Source organism: Plectropomus leopardus, chromosome 3, assembly GCF_026936395.1.
Source record: "Plectropomus leopardus strain MGB_pleo_1.0 chromosome 3, ASM2693639v1, whole genome shotgun sequence".
Lineage (NCBI taxonomy): Eukaryota > Metazoa > Chordata > Actinopteri > Perciformes > Serranidae > Plectropomus > Plectropomus leopardus.
This window is the reverse complement of record NC_142178.1, coordinates 24,421,346-24,437,632: the sequence shown is the minus strand read 5'-3', so window position 1 is coordinate 24,437,632 and position 16,287 is coordinate 24,421,346. Positions and strand designations below refer to the sequence as shown.

Sequence of the window (16,287 nt, the reverse complement as noted above, 5' to 3'; positions counted from 1 at the left end):
CCCAGTTGGTTACTTAAATTAAGATGATCTTGTTTTTTGTATTTCAAGTTCTCTGGAATTTCATGTTCAAAGATGCAGATAAAGCATTATCTAATTAAATGTCCACTTTTTGATAACAATTCCAGAACAGACACGTGGACTAGAATAAACACCAGAAGAAGAAGAAAATGTCTAGAAGAAGACATGCTATGGAAACAAAAAAAAGCCCAAAATCTCGAAATTGACCAGACCATGAAAAAGTGTTTTTACCTGGGGATTCTCATTAATACATACACATATAAAATGTAAATAATTTAAATTCTGCATATCTGACTTTGACAAATTCCCAAAAACTAATACTATACACAACAGATTTCAACAAAGACAACCTAATTTTTGATGTACAGTTTTTAATTGAGGTGTCACAAGTCATTACGACCAAAAAAAAAACCCCAGTACTAACAGAGTGTTGTTGAATCAGTCACATTAAGGTCCCAGTCAGATTCAGGTCCACAGCTACAATTACTGTATTGAAAGGCAGTGAAACAAAATACAGTAAATAAAAACTCAACATACTGAAATAAACATAAAACAGATGAGGTTTGTTAGGAGGACGTATTAATTATAAAGACAAAGTACTTATAATAAATCAGAGTTTCATTCAGTTTGATGTGAATAAGTGGGGAAACACAGAATCTACTAAACATTTATAAATGAGGTTTGAGGAGAAAATGGTTGCTACACATCTGCAAATCTCACAGATAGAACAATAATGATAAATATGAAGTGTTGCATTTGTCTAGCCTTGACAACCACAGAACAAAAGATCAACAAAGAACAGAAACAGTACGGTCGATCTGAAGGTTGAAGTCACAGGAAATGTGTCCACTCACGAGGTCAGCCAACACAACTTATACAGCTCATTACTTCCACACCCCGCAGGGTTTGATTGTATTTTTTTTAGTCATGGAGGGCATTTAAGCAAACATTCACACTGTCAAACATGGCTCTTAGCGGAACAATTCTTTAGTGTTGCATTAAGTGTGCTTCGATCTCTCAGAGTGACACATAAACGGTGTAAATGAGGAATTACTGATTTAGTTACAATCAAAATGATGTAGCTTTGCACGATACAAGCACCCAAGCAAAAGTTCTGCGTTTGTGAAATATACCGATGAGACGAGTTATTAAGTAAAGGAGAACTATCAGTTGTTCCAGATGTACATACATAAATATAATTATTTACAGAACATAAACTGTACATTTCTGTACCCTGAACACGTATCAGTGCCCTTACAAGACCTGTTTCAAATCAGCGCAGATATGAACACATGAGCAATGCTTAAATTTCAAGAAACATGAATATCTTACTTCAGCCACTGAAATGCTGTTTATATAAATAGCATCAAGCAACTTCATTCACACTAGTTCACTAGATCACAGAACATTTAAGGTTCATTTCTCCCAAACCATCAAGATTGTGCAATTGGGCTCAAAATGGAGAAAAGTTTAGAAGAGCAACACGCGTGACGTAACTGTGTACGTTAAGTTGATTTTGTGCTCTAATATAAGGGCTCAATATATTCCAATTATATAACAAATGAATGCAGTTTAGTTACCGGTTTTTCCACTCTTGTGTTCAAACGTAGTCAAATCCTTAACACTGACAAATGGTAACACCTGGGCCACACCACCTGTGTGAGCAGCGCGTGTGTATCGCAGAACCTCTTGTGTTTTTCATCATCGCCCATGTTAACAAGTTAGAGCAGCAGCACATCTCAAGATTTTGAGTCTAACCAATTTTTTTTCATGCGAGTTTGCAGATTTCAATAAAAATATGAAGTGAAAATGTTTTTTAATAATCAAATTGACATTATTCCACCTTTTACTACAGTTTCTATGTCTTTATCTGTCAGATAATGACATACAAACACATCTGTTTAACTCAACCTTCCCTTTTGTCCTTTCAGAATAAAAGTCCTCTAACAACGTTTGTGTCGGTAGAATCCCATTAGGTGTCAAAAGAAGGTTTTTTACTGTGAATAGTTTACATGACCATTTTGTTGACAGAGCAGTGGCTTGCACGGCTAAAATAATGGAATATCGGCATTCAGTAGTGGAATTACAGTAGTTACAACAGCGACAGCCCTGCAGCAACAACGCTGCCTGTGTGAACACTGCAAGTGTGCGAGCCACGGCAGTTCAGGGAGGTAGCCGTCATGCTCCTCACACATGCAGTGTGGATGGGAGGTTAAAATTAAAATCTGGTACTCCACTAATTTATGGAGCTGTGTATGCCACCATATGGCCAACAACACGGTCCTGCAAAAACTTTACAACAACAAAAACAGGTTCTGCTACGCACACAATGCGCATGCAAGCAGTGTGTCCTGGGCATAAGACTGCAGGTTCAAACAACTGGTAAAATCCAGATTATAAGTAAAGTGCAACTTATCTAAGTTGCTATGAAAATAAAAAAGTACAAATTTGGGCATTATAGCTAAACAGATAAAAATCATCTGAATGGCAGACAGAAAAGTAGTCATTAAATCTTTTCTAATGTAGAGCAGCCTACATACACACAAGTGCAGATTTTATGTAGTCATGAATTCCTGTCTGCCATTCAAACATTTCTCAGCTTTTAGCACCTTTTTGATCATTGGCTTGCTAGAAGAGTAAAACCTGGTATAAAGAGGATGTTTTTAGTGCACATCATGAATTCATTGCCTCTTTCTCCACAGAGGCTAATAAATATCATGCTTCTCTAAGGTATTATTATTTGGGCAAACCACATTCTTTATAATGTTTCCTCAAGGGCACTGTTCGATTGTATTGCACACATTAATAAGGTCCACGGACCAAAATCTTTTCCTCCAACGTCCTGCTGACTATGCCCAGCGACCGCTCGACACAACACTTCTGCTGAAGGAGAAACTTGTTTCCGAGCTCTTGTGCTTTCCCCAAGCACCAAAGGGCACCACAATAATTGTGCTGTTGTCCTCTGAGCCGTACTGAAGAGCCTGGGAGAGATGGGGACCATAATAATTAAAAATTTTAACATGTGCATGAAGGTCTACTCACTGGCTATTTGCCAGCTGAACACTTGGACACTTAGAAAAACTGTCTAAGACCTCAGGTGACATAACACTCCAGGGCTATAATGCATAGATCTCCACTTAGATGTCTTTATATGTTTATGAGGACCCCTTCCACTTAACTCAAGCTACACTAAAGCCAATTTAAATACATATGTAACATCATTTAACAGCGAAGAGAATAAAATACATTATGTCAAAAAGCCCATTTCCACAGCATTCAGAGTTTAACTTTTTGAATGTCCTGCCTCAGCTCGTTGTGTAACCATGGCAACCACAGATCCCACAGAGAGGGAAATGATAAAGGAGCTGACTTTACTGGTGGAAGCTGCCCTGTTTAAAAGCACCACTGTCCTTTAACTGTTTGAAACCTGGATCAATATCACTTTTCTTGTGCAGCATTCAGATGCCTTTCATAAGTATTTAAACCTTTGAACCTGGAAAAATTGTATTGATTTCTTTCAGAAACATGGGAAAAAGACAATGAGCAACTTGGCTAACAAGAAAATTATTGGATTTAGAAAGTTGTTTTAAAAAAATTAAAGAACTAAAACATGTTCAGAGATCTATGTTTAGAATTATCATAATTGTGAATTTAAAATTATTTTACATATTTATTATAATTTAAAAAAAAAAACTTCTTCAGGTAATTTCCTTGTTCTTTGAGTGTGTGTGTGAGTGTGTGTGTGTTTTACTTTCCTCTTTTTTGTTGTTTTTTTAAGGTTTTTGGTTTGCATTTTTTTAAACCAATTTCTTTATCAATTTTTCTTATTTTCTTTATTGCCTTCTTCCTTTGTTTTTGAAAGCAATCAAGCCAATTTGCTCAGGTTTCAAAGGGTTAACGACAAAAATCATTGAGGTAATACTTATATCTGGTGTATATCCATAGTCTAAGGAGCAAAGCACTTGCAAACAATACTGCCTAGATATGGGCATATTTCCAAACATGAGATTAACATGGATTATTCTCTGCAAGACTTTACAGCTACAAATTAATCTCTCTATAAAATGAGGAGCTGATTTAAAACTAATTCACAGACGCTTTTTGGATCTTGATTGTCGAACAAAACCAGTAAGCGTTAAATTCAGTAAACATTTCTATCTGCCACAACTCAAAGATGCTGCCAGTAATCAAGCACCCTTTGTACCTGAGGAGGCAGAAAACCACGGCCATTCAAATCACAGAGCTCCTACTTTACATAATCTGTATGGTTTAACTATGGGCGTATTAAAAACCAGGTATGATGTCTTACCTGGTCAGATATTCTTTGAGCTGCCTCCTTGGGGTCGTGGCACTGGTTGATGACGTTGCAGATCTCCTGGCTGTTCATAATGAAGTTTATGCCGTCGGTGGTCAGTGCTAGGAATGAGTCGTGGGCGTGGTGCAACTGAAGAAAGGGCAAGTAATATTTAGAAACGTTTCTAACAATGTTTCCACCAAGTAGCACTGAATAATTACTGGAAACTACAGCCTCATTTTCACTTGTGGCAACAACAGACATGGTGATCGTGGAGGAGATAATCCAAAGTCACAACTTAATAAACCTACCGATATTCTCTTGGTTTCAGGCTCAGCGATGACTCCCGCGTTCTTCAGGTCAAAGTCTCCGATGCTGCGCGTCATGGCCAGCCTGCCGTTGACATTTGATTGTCCCAGACTATTCCAAGTGATAAAACCCCCACTTCTCTTTATCCTTGAGGCAGTCACGGAGAAAGAGAGGTGAACAAATTACTTCTTTATTATAATCAGTTACAACTCCATGAGCACAGAATACACCACTTTTTAATGTGTTTTGAAGGTATTTAACTCATCAAAACCACATTTCGGGATTCTGAAGTTACAGAACAAAATCTGCTGTGATGGATTTTTACTCAAGACAGAACACAAACATAATTCTAAAGCAATTTTCAGATTTCAACAAATCTCGCAAATACGAGTTTAGTTAATCAAAACGGTTTCTTAAAAGCCATTCACTACCACACGTGTTCAGTTATTCTGGCTGATGACAGTTCCACTCAGGCTTAAACTGGTTGAAGTTATACTGGTAATTATGTGAGGCAATATAAGGCGTTTTTTTAGATAAGGTATGACTGACTCGACCCGTGCCCGAGTACGATTTCCCTCCCCTCTCAAATTCCCCGCCGGTCAGCTTTCACATCAGTGAGGTTGCTCTGTATCTGAGTGCACTTGCAATATCATCTATATGACATTGTTTGTTGTGCAACCGTGTAGAAAAGGACACTGCAGACAGACCCTGCTGCCCCGTGTAGTCATCAGCGGGGACCAGCATAGCAGCGAGGTGAAGCTCTGATCCTGCCCTGAGCAAGAGCTGCTGCTGTCAGGAGCGAAGCACGGAGCTCTGACTGCAAGTTGAATTGTATCAGGCGGCAGCGAAGCTGGGCCTGGGTTTGTCCATGGCGGGCAGTGCTGCCGCCTGATACAGATGCATCAGTATTACATCGAGACTATATCATAACTGGTTAGAAGCTCTTTGTACTCACGTTAAATCGCAGACCACTTCCACTTTTTGCTACATTTAGTGTTCACACCTCATAGGTACCATAATAGACTGGACATTTGTGCTGAGACCACCTTTTCAAGTGGACGTGGGCACAGATTGGCGTACTGTGCCCAGGTACAGTACACAGTGTTCACACTAATCAAACAAACTTAAGTATATCCGGTTCAAAACCTCGGTCACTGATTTGAAAGCACCATTGGAAAAAATTTGGGGAAATTTTTCACGGCTTCAGGAACTGTTAGGTTTCCTACCACTATCTCTTGCTGCGTCTAACTGACAAACATCATAACTGACAACATCTTTGTACCTCTCTTTCTCATCCTTCCTCTCAGGAGTGTGGTCAACAGTGAGTTTAAGCGCCTTGCCCTTGCGGCACATCATGGCCCGGCTGTCACCCACACTGCCCACCACCAGCTCGATGCCGTCCCTCAGCAGGGCCACGGTGGAGGTGGTTCCTACGTTCATCCCGGGTACTACAGAGACATAAAAGGACGCATCAGACGTGGAATGTGCCATGAGGGTCCACACAAAAAGTCACAATGTTCACAACATCCACATGGTGTACCTCACACTCTCACATCCACACATTAAAACATGAGCACATGGGTGGGAGTCAGAGAGTGGAACTATAGATTACACAGTAAACAATAGAGGAGGCAGTCACACATGCAGGTCGAACTGTTTCAGCACAGAGTTGAGGTCCAGAGCAGAGTTAAGTCTAAGACTGAAACTAAAAATAATCTGTTAACTGACACCTGTCACTGTTAAGCACTGATCTTATCATAAATGCATCTAAAAAAGAAGAAAACTTTAACCTAATACTTCTTGAGAGGGATGGTTTGTTCCACTATATTTTGCATGCATTTGTCTAATCTGTCAAAAGGAAAGTGATATCAATAATGACTTGATACTTAATAATGGTAATTTGTAAATATGTCTGTGTTTACATATGGGTTTTTGACCTTATTCTGAAAAAAGCTTTTTACATGGCTAATGGAATTAATGAAATTAATATTCCACTTATTTTTTCAGTTTACATGCAGCCACGAATACTTTAATTAAATAAATTTGATTGAATTTATTAACATGCCCCAACATATCTTTTATCACATCAAATATGGAAAAATATACTGTATACATGCCCAAAGATTGCTTATAATATCTGAAAAACATTGGCATATCTCATGTCTTAATCAGAAAAAGCAAAATTTGGAAAAAGGCCTAAGCGGGAATAAACAACAGGATATGCCATTTGCATTTCAGATTTTAAGTTTCAGATTTTAAAATAGTCACATTCAGAATAATAGTGGAATATAAGTGTGCATGTAAACTTAGTCAATTCTTAGTGCAGGCAAACAATAAGGTGCCGTTTAAAAGTGAACTCGGGAACATGAAATATTTAAGGAGCAGATATTTAACTACACATAAACACTAAACTTTAGATCCTTATGGGATGACAAATTTGACAGCATCAAATGTCACTATGTGGCTATTTCTGCTCACATTTGCTGTCCTGCATTAGACCTTTCTGTCTCTGAAGAGATACATGAAACGACTGGCTATAGATTTTAAGCTATGTTTGTTTTGTTTTTTTTATCCTTATCTGCATATTAAACATGCAACCTCTCATGGACGAGATCTATCACTGAAAACATACATCTCATACAACTTGTCAAACTGAAGTACTGTCTCACAAGAAGCTTTGCATACACTTGGTGAGAGAAGAAAAGGAAGAAAGAGAAAGAGCAGAGTTAGAGAAAGATAGGGAACCTTCCAGTAGTCCAGGATTTAGGACCCGCTGGACTCTCCATCAATATCTAGCCTCTCGTCATCCACATTGGTGCCAAGGGCCTCCAGCTCTTAGCTGGGTCAGCAGCTGCCGTAGATAACATGCACACACACACACACAAGCATATTGGGACATTTCACACAGTGTGGCCGATGTATGGCCACATTATAGGTATACTAGCTTTTATATCAAACAGAGCTTTAATTAGACATGATGCTGTTCGAGAAAAGTCAAACGATTTTCTACATGACAAGGGCAAACTAGACTACATAATTTATTGAGAGAAATGTTTTGCATTTATTTGTGCTCAAATTACCCCTAATATCAATTGCAATGCCCATGCTAAACAATATACTTTGAGATTAAGAAAATATTAATGCTACTGTTTGTAACTTTTATAAAAAAAAAGAACGTTCTGTCATATTTGCTGAAACTGTTGAACAGCTGAAACTGACCCCTGAAAGTAAAAGATTCAAATCATCATTTGGAGACCCTTCAGTAGACTGAGATTCTTCGAGTCGGGCAGTCTTTTTTTTTTGGCTGTTCATGTGCAGCTACCTTTGGGGGCAGTTCTCTCTCCAGTAAGGTTGCGGCGATATACCAGCTTAAAAGTATATCATGATATTGAAGTTGATGATTATTATGTAGTGTACATTTGTTTATCTATGATATTGAAAAAAAATTGCAACTGGACAGAGAATTGCACCTTTATTTTAGTTATTTTCAAAAGGGAGACACATCCTTTCATAAAAAAACGGTTTCAGGCCTTAATTATAGTGATAAAACATTTGTTCAACCAAAACTAACAATTCTGTTTACATTCCTTTAAGGGTCATTCTGAGTGATAATAATGATAATTCTGTAATACTGTGAAACTGCAATATATTCTAAGACGGTTATTGCACCATGAAAATCTCATACTGTTGCACCGCTAGTCCCTGCATGTAGCTGCAGGGTTAGCACCCTCTTTTTCATACTGCTCAGTGGTACAGGCAGGTGTGGACCAAGACCCAGGGTGAGCCTGAGTGAAAGGCAGCTGCCAACAGGGATCGAGGCTTTGCCTAGTCAGGCTCCAAGTTTATGTTTGTCCTCTGCTTAAAAGTGGTGAATTTACAGCTCACTGCGTTGATACTGACTCTGGCTTTTGATTGATAGTGTCGGCATTAGCTTAGAGGGCTAACTTGGCTTGTTTACTATATTTCATGAATGTCAGTGTCATCCTGAATGCCCCTCAAACCCTGTTCATACTCTAAAACTGTATATGGAAAAAAGGAACTAATAGTGGAATATACATATTGAACACCCAAATTCAATAAGACTGACATAATTCTAAGTCAGGTACGGCCCTTGACCCTGTCACTATTTTCTGAAAGAAATATATGAGACGGACAGTCTGTGACAGTAAAAAAAAAAAAAAAAAAAGAGTCCCTTCTCCTTTTTCTACATCGTCTAACGGCATTTGTTAGAATTTGCTGCAGGCACAGCTGAGGGAGAATAAACAATCAGAGCTGAAGAGTCGCAGCTGTCAATCACTGCTTGTGAACTGCGGTCAAACTGTCAAACTAGGCAGGCTTGCTGAGGCCAGAGTTTTGTTTTGGTTCTACTGTTTCCAGCTTGGCTGCCGGGTCATAAATGTTCTAATTTCATGGCAAAACAGTATGCTAAAATATGTTTCTAAAGACATTTGAGGTGAGAAATAGGCAATGCAGTAACTTAATACTGATTCATATTTGAACAACGCAGCCTAGTTTGACAGTTTGACTGCAGGTCATGAGCAGTGATTGACAGCTGTGTTAGAGACTCCTTGGCTTTTATTATTTGTTTTTGTTCAAGTAAGGCAAGGTCATTAGAAGCCCTCCAAGGCAAAAGAGTAGATAGATGACTGATTTTGTTCACAGGTTATCTGTTTCATTTAGTGCTGTGTGAACACAAACAGTTTCAGCAAATACATATTCTATAGTTTTTTTATAAAAGTTACCAACTACAGCTTTAACAGTTGGGTGACAAATTAAAGGAAAAAACAACATTAAGTGTCTTTGTAAAGTACTGAATCCCCCCAACAGACTTTGGAGCAGCTTTAGTGTTCGATGGCATAGACTGTACAAGGCCCTGGACCTCTACTGAAAAATGTGTATGCCATTCTTTGAAAAGATATTCCCAGATTTGGGGTTTCTGATGGTGGTGGAGTGCAGTGTCTATAACACACCAGTACACATTCTCCCACGGATGTTTAACTGTGTTGAGATCTGGTGACTGTGAAGACCATAGCATATGATTCACATAATTTTCATACTCACTGAAAACTATTGAGTGACCCCTCGCACCCTCTTGTGGAAAGATCGACTTTGTTATATTTACCCACAGGTTTTTCCTTTAATTTGTTTCCTTTTTGTAAGTGTAGATAAGAAGTGAAACAGTGAAGTGTTAGTGTTTGATCTACTTGTAGCTGATTTGTTGTTGACCGGTTATTTTTTAACTTTAGGTTAAATGACAGACCTCTAACCAAAAGTGCTCAGGTCATGTCAGTTGGAGAATCCAGGTTTTAAAGAGAGAAGAAAAAAAGTGTCATTACATATATACATGTGTTTATATATACACAGTATATCTACGTATATGTAACAAAAAAGAACCTACCATTTGGAGAGAAGTGTAAGTGCTTTGCAAGAGCTTTGTCTATTTCAAGGAAGGCCTTCGTTAAAACTACTTCCAGATTGGTCTCCTCTGCCACAAGGTCCCTGAAACAACAATCAAAAGACTGTACTGATCAGACGCTTCAATGTCAGCACATCCTTTTCTCTAGTATCTAAAAATTTTAGAGATTCAAATCTTTAATCAGTCTATTAATTTCCTGTGACAAAGACTGGTATAGATAGGTGACTGCAGCATATTTAATTAATTCCTTACTTGATGTATTTCTCCATGTATTTTTCACAAAAGTCAGCTGCTTCTGGCCCGCCATGCCCATCGAACACAGCAAAGTAGAGAATGCTGTCAGTCATTTGGGAGACCTGGAAGCGATCTTCATTTTCCTTGCGTTGCCCGATGAGCGAGGCACAGCCTACCCTCGACAAGCTGACTTTGGGAATGGGCTTCCCGTAGCGAATGCTGGGAGGCAGAAGGATGGGCTCGTCGATACGATTGTCCCAGATGCCGAATGAATCCCAAGTAGTGGGGCGGCCACTGCTGTCTGGATCAAAACGTGTGTTGCTGTAATGTTTTCCTGAAGGGCTGTAAATTTGTCTCTGGAAGATTGTGAACTGGAGGTGGCTGTCCTGCAGGAAAGGGAGTTGGGCCATCTGTAAAAGACCACTACGTCCCACATGAGGTCCACTGCACCTTGCTAGGCGCACAAGACAAGCTGCTGACATCACCCTGACAGCACAAACACTGGAGCAGCACTGGATGCAGAGGTACAGGGATCTGCTGTCAGAATGATGAAGAACAATCAAACAGTTAAACTTGACATATATTTCTATGAACATCACAAAAAAACTATTTGTTCAAGATGGCCCTACAATACCAGAATGTCTAAAATGTTGGAGCTTTGGCACCAGCCCTGTGTTATTTGTGTCAAAGGTCTCAGGAAATCATTAGAGAAATCCTTAAGTAAATCATTAATGACTTCGTAAATGCTCAAAAAACTTTACTTGTTTGCAAACACTGGTTAAAACAGTGACCTAGTTAAGTAAGGAGTGCACAGTCCTTACACAGGTTTTGAGATGAGCTGAAACAGTTTGTTGATTGGCAGAAAATTAATCAGTAATTATTTTGAGGATTGATTATATGGTCAATTCTACATTCCCTGTCTCTTACCTGTACTTGGCCTACCACAAAGCTGTTAACATTTTTGGCAATGTCGTGATTTTTTTTGCACCTTGTTTGCACTCTGAATAATTGCAATCATCCCCCATTCCCTCTGAATAAATAAAGTGCTACATTATCTTTCTTATCTTAGAATTGGGGTCTAAACTTTATCATATATAACAACAACCTGATAATATGAGGGTTTTATCTCCTTTCCTTTATCCTTGCTAAATTGTGATACACATTTTCACTTTTTTTGTACACACAAAAGGGAAAAAAAGTTATCCAAAATGAGGAGTTAGCTGCAGCTGAATTTTATTTATTTTTTTTTATATAATTTTATAATAAATGTATATGTACTTTATAAAACTAAAAGGATATAAAGAACAAAATCCGGTTTTTCCTTCCCTTCCTTTGCCTGCCTGTCCCTTCCTTCACTATATTGTAGTAAGTAACCAAGATGCTCGGGGGAGATGTAATGGAATAAAAGTATACATTTTATTTAGGAAATGTATGGATAAAGTATGGATACTGCCCAAAAAATGAGTGCTGTAACAATGTACATCGTTACATCATACCACTGCTTATAACACATGTATAACAGGAAGTGTTTGTTTAAATGATGAAAAGTAGTTTGTGTTCATCAACTTATCATATTAAAATCATATTGTTATTAAATAATCCCTGCTTTATTAATGTGCTTACCATCGTAGGTGGTGTATATGTGGTTTATAACGTTACATAACATTTGAACACAGTTGGAACACAGTGTACACAATCAATGTACAGCCAATCTATCCAAAAAGACTCGCAAAATGTAGCAGCGGCGTCGCATCTATTCAGATTTATTTTGAAGTAACGTTAAAGTTTACGTTGCATGAATGATGCAACCCCTGACGCCCGCGCTAACAATACACAATCACGATAATACAAACACAAGTCCAGCATGAGATGTGCACGTGTTTCAGTAACAAAACATCAACTATAATAACAATCGTCGAGCATATAAGAAAAGAAGAAACAACTACAAAAGCGTTAAAGACAGCTTTTCTTTTCGGCGGCGTTAGCATGACTAGCTAGCTAGGTGGTTAGCAATCAACATCCATGCTAGCATTAGCTACAAGTTCCCTGTATGACCAACATTAATGAGCCAATCCCTTGATCTTTTAGTGGTGTGATTACTAAAAGACCTACCTTTGACTGTTAAGATTTATTAAAACGCGTCGATCCTCTTCTGTTGTATTGAAAATAACTCGCTAATACATGAATTAAAACCGCCGCCCTCGTCTTGTCCCAGTGTTTTGGACCCTCAATGTTATCAAACACGGCCTGTGATGTGACCGCACCAATCAGCAGCCTGGAAACTTCTACGCCTCCGTCTACGCCCCACGTACAGAGCAGCTGATTGGTCAAAGGAACGATGATCGACAGCTAAATTAACCAATCAGTGACTGGCAAGTTTGGCCTGCCGCAGCCAGTGAGAGAAGAATTTCATTTTATTACAGGAACATTTTGAGGATTGGTCGGTCAATTTTCCGTGTTGCGCTCCTACTTTGATTACTCATGCGTAATTCATTATTTTGCATAATATTATCACATAAAGTAAGATTTTTTGTTCTTTTACTTAGTGATTTAAACTGCTCAAGGGATGGACACTGATATGGTCACAAAATTTAACTATCTAGGTATTACTATTATTTAGAACTTCTTTTCCAGGAATGAAAACTGTTTCTCGCTCCTTAAATGGACTACCATGCTCTAATCTTTATGAATGCACCAGACCAGTGCCTAAAGAAGATGAACTCTGTGTACCATTGTGCTGAACGTTGTATTACTATCTATGGAAATCATGTACACTGCTGTACTCTGTTCATGACTGCTAAATGGCCGTCTTTGTCCGTAGACTCTGGTTGCTTTTTGCATATAAATCTCTGCTTAGGCTAATTCCTTCTTATTTGTTTACATACATGTGTAATAACCAAAACCATTATGGCATGCACTCTCACAATATTCTACAAATGTTGATCCCCTAAGTTCAAACATAACTTTTTAAATGTGCTGCCCCCTCTTCTTGGAATAATTTACAGAAGGACCTGAAATTATCTTACTTTTCCAGAGTCCAGGTTAAAGGTGATAACGTCATCGTCATCATCATCATCATCATCATCATCATCATCATCAGATTAGCTGACTGACTGCTGTTAAATTACATCTGAAAACTTACTTTCCCTAAAAACTGACAGATTTACATTATTATACCATTTTATTTCACTTTATTCATTCATATTATTATTATTATTATCAATATTTATTCTAACAGACTTATTTTGTGCCTGTGTATGGATTGGTAAGTATGTCTCAATATATGTATGCATACTTATACTGTATGTATGTTTTTATGTGTACATGTAGGTGTATGTATATGAATATGTTTTATTAATGCTGCTTTTACTTTGTATTCCCTCTCTTCTTGGAAATCATTATGTGCTTTTGCTTGAAAAGTGCTTTACAAATAAAGTTTATTATTATTATTATTATTATTATTATTATTATTATTATTATTATTATTATTATTATTATTATTTAACAACATAGGACCAAAGGTCTTCTCATCTTTAGGATGACAGTGACATTCATGGGGTTGTTATTTTTTTTAACAGCTATCTATAGAAATTAGTGACACAGTCTAAATACTTTGTGGGCACCACCTCGCAGCAGCTGTTGTCAAAATAAAGTCTGTGATACATTACAGTAAAAAGATTTGCACAGTCTAGCTGAAATCTCAGACCACAGAATGTGATGGATCACAGGATTTGTTGTAACACCTGCACTTCCTGGTCGGCTGGCCAATCGCAGCCTCCCTGTCTTATACGCTCAGTGACGTAGGCAGCTGTGGTACTTCCTCGTTTGTTTTCTGAGCGGAACCGAAACCAGACGCCCAATTTCAGGATGCATCTATCCAGGTAAACACCTTTATTTTAGGATGAGCCAGCTATACTTCACCGCTGTTACGCTCACAATTTAGTCATCGGTTAACCGGTGGATCTCTGTGTTTTTAGCCTTGAGACTGACAGTTAGCGTTGCTGTAGCTTGCTAAGGTTAAATAGCTAACTAATAACGCTGACGGCTGGTGTGGGTCATCAAGCTGTCTGTTTGGGTCCGTTAAGTTAGTGAACTGTTTAACCAGCTAATGTCAGTAGAGATATTTAGTTACGCCTGCACAATGTGTTTATAACGTCTCCGCAACGCAGGCCACTCCTCTTCACTTTCTCCCCAACATCAAGCTCACGTAACCGTAAATATACGTCCTTAAGGATGATAAAACAGATAAGATATATTACAGTAAACACAGCTAACTGCCAGCTGAGCGGATTCATATTAACACGATTCTCACTGCAATGCGAGTGAATAACAATAACAGTTCACATGTAATTAACGTGGGTTCAAACTGTCACCTAGGAACTGAAGTTATATGTGTTATAGCAGGCTTAAATGAGCTTTATTGAATTATTTATGTTTTATTCAGTGTTTCTTTACTGTGGTTTTACAGTTCATTTTCAATATTGTTTTACTTTCTCTCACCCAATTACCAGGTTATTAAGTGCACTCAGCTAAAAATAACGGAGTCTTATGCCACAACCCACCTTCCCTCATGAAGGCTATAATGTTCTGTTGCCATTTGTTTATTATCCATAGCTAAATCAGTCTTTAAAATGTATGTATTGCATGAGGATTGACAATCTATTAATAATTTGCTCATTGCCTTTTAGCCACGTTTTCAAAAGAATCCAAATTTTCCAAGGTTTTAAAGGTTTAAATGTATGTGAAAGATGTCTGAATATAGCACAAGAAAACTGATGCTGTGTCAGGTTTCTGTGAGTGTGTTAATGGGTTACTCAAGTAAAGGGCTAATAAAACACCAAATGCAGAAAGGTGTCTCAAATACTTAATCCACCCTCTTTGATATATAGCAGTTCTCACAGAAAGATCTCACTAGAGCTGACAGGAAACATTTATAATTCATTTAAAATGTAAGAAAATACTGACACACCTTGAAACTGATTGGTCTGACCAACAATCTAAAACTCAATTTACTTTTATAGAGAACTAAGACATGCAGCACATTTTCACATTTTATAAGTTATAACCAGTGAATGTTTTATTTTTCTTAAAAATATATATATTTAAAGGTCTAGCTTATTGGATTTAGTGGCATCTAGCTGTGAGGCTGCAAAATTGCAACCACCTGCAACTTTGCCCTTATGTCAAGCTTGTAGAGGTACTTCGGTGCCTGACACGAAAATGCAAAAATGTGGCTGGCTCTGTCTAGAACCAGTATTTGTTTTGTCTGTTCTGGGCTACTGTAGACTCTGACCTTAAAATATCTGAATGAAAATGGGCTCTGTGGGTACCCATAGGTCTCTCCTTTACAGACATGCCCACTAAATACTAGTCCCATGTATTTTTTTTTCCTTATTAAGACAATCTGGTAAGAATTGCTCTACTTTGTCCATATGAACGTTAAAATTGTTTTGAATTGCAAAATAATAGAAGTGAAAACGTGATTAAAAAATGTGTTTAATCACAATTAACTAATGAAATTCTGTGATAAATGGCGATTAAAAAAATCATTTGACAGCCTTATTAATCAAGTAATTGTTGTAGCTCTAATAATTTTACTATTATTATTTTTTATTATTAAGGCTTTATTGCAGGGCTTTTTTATATGACTGCATTCATTTTAGCTAGATGTAAATAAAAGTGTGAGTACATTTGTTCACATTATCTCATCCAGAGTGGAAACAGATAATAAATAACTCTTAAAATGGGGGTCAGATGGACATAAAAGTGATCATTTTGGAGTCAGGTGTCTGAAGGGAAGCAGTGATTGTATTTTCACCTCTCTTGGTCTTCCCGTCTCCTGATTTGACATGTTTGTTATTATGTTCTGTTGCCATTTGTTTATTACCCATGGCTAAATCAGTCACTAACATGCATGTATGGCATGAGGATTGACAGTAAGGCAGGACTGCTTGGAGCTGCTTAAGATGGGATTACACTGACAGGGTTTATTTAAACACACTGCCCTGTTCTTCTG

General features: G+C 37.9%; 2 protein-coding genes across 3 annotated transcripts in view; one reads left to right on the top strand and one right to left on the bottom strand.

Annotated features, from left to right (window-relative positions):
• Nucleotides 1-372: 372 nt before the first annotated feature.
• On the bottom strand, nucleotides 373-12,525 carry ppm1kb (protein phosphatase, Mg2+/Mn2+ dependent 1Kb). Of its 2 annotated transcripts, none has more exons than XM_042485187.2 (7): nucleotides 12,384-12,525; nucleotides 10,290-10,808; nucleotides 10,020-10,120; nucleotides 5,904-6,069; nucleotides 4,624-4,768; nucleotides 4,328-4,462; nucleotides 373-2,999 (listed from the first exon to the last, which is right to left on the bottom strand). In XM_042485187.2, exons 2-7 carry the CDS (start codon nucleotides 10,751-10,753, stop codon nucleotides 2,868-2,870), a joined length of 1,143 nt encoding a protein of 380 aa, XP_042341121.1. In that variant the 5' UTR covers nucleotides 10,754-10,808; nucleotides 12,384-12,525; the 3' UTR covers nucleotides 373-2,867. The 2 variants fall into 2 exon arrangements, with proteins under 2 accessions (XP_042341121.1, XP_042341122.1); XM_042485188.2 differs by having other exon boundaries at nucleotides 10,290-10,805.
• A 1,543-nt stretch (nucleotides 12,526-14,068) lies between these two features.
• herc3 (HECT and RLD domain containing E3 ubiquitin protein ligase 3) overlaps nucleotides 14,069-16,287 on the top strand; it is a 29,265-nt gene continuing 27,046 nt past the window's right edge. Inside the window, exon 1 of the mRNA XM_042484877.2 lies at nucleotides 14,069-14,152. The gene's annotated coding sequence lies outside the window, so the exon portion shown is untranslated. The remainder of the gene's footprint in view (nucleotides 14,153-16,287) is intronic.

Coding starts and splice junctions, on each gene's coding strand:
- ppm1kb (XM_042485187.2), bottom strand. CDS start 10,753: ATGTCAGCAGCTTGTCTTGTGCGCCTAGCAAGGTGCAGTGGACCTCAT. Junction 10,121..10,289: donor TACATGGAGAAATACATCAA/GTAAGGAATTAA, acceptor TTGTTGTTTCAG/GGACCTTGTGGCAGAGGAGA. Junction 3,000..4,327: donor CTCAAAGAATATCTGACCAG/GTAAGACATCAT, acceptor CATCTCTCCCAG/GCTCTTCAGTACGGCTCAGA.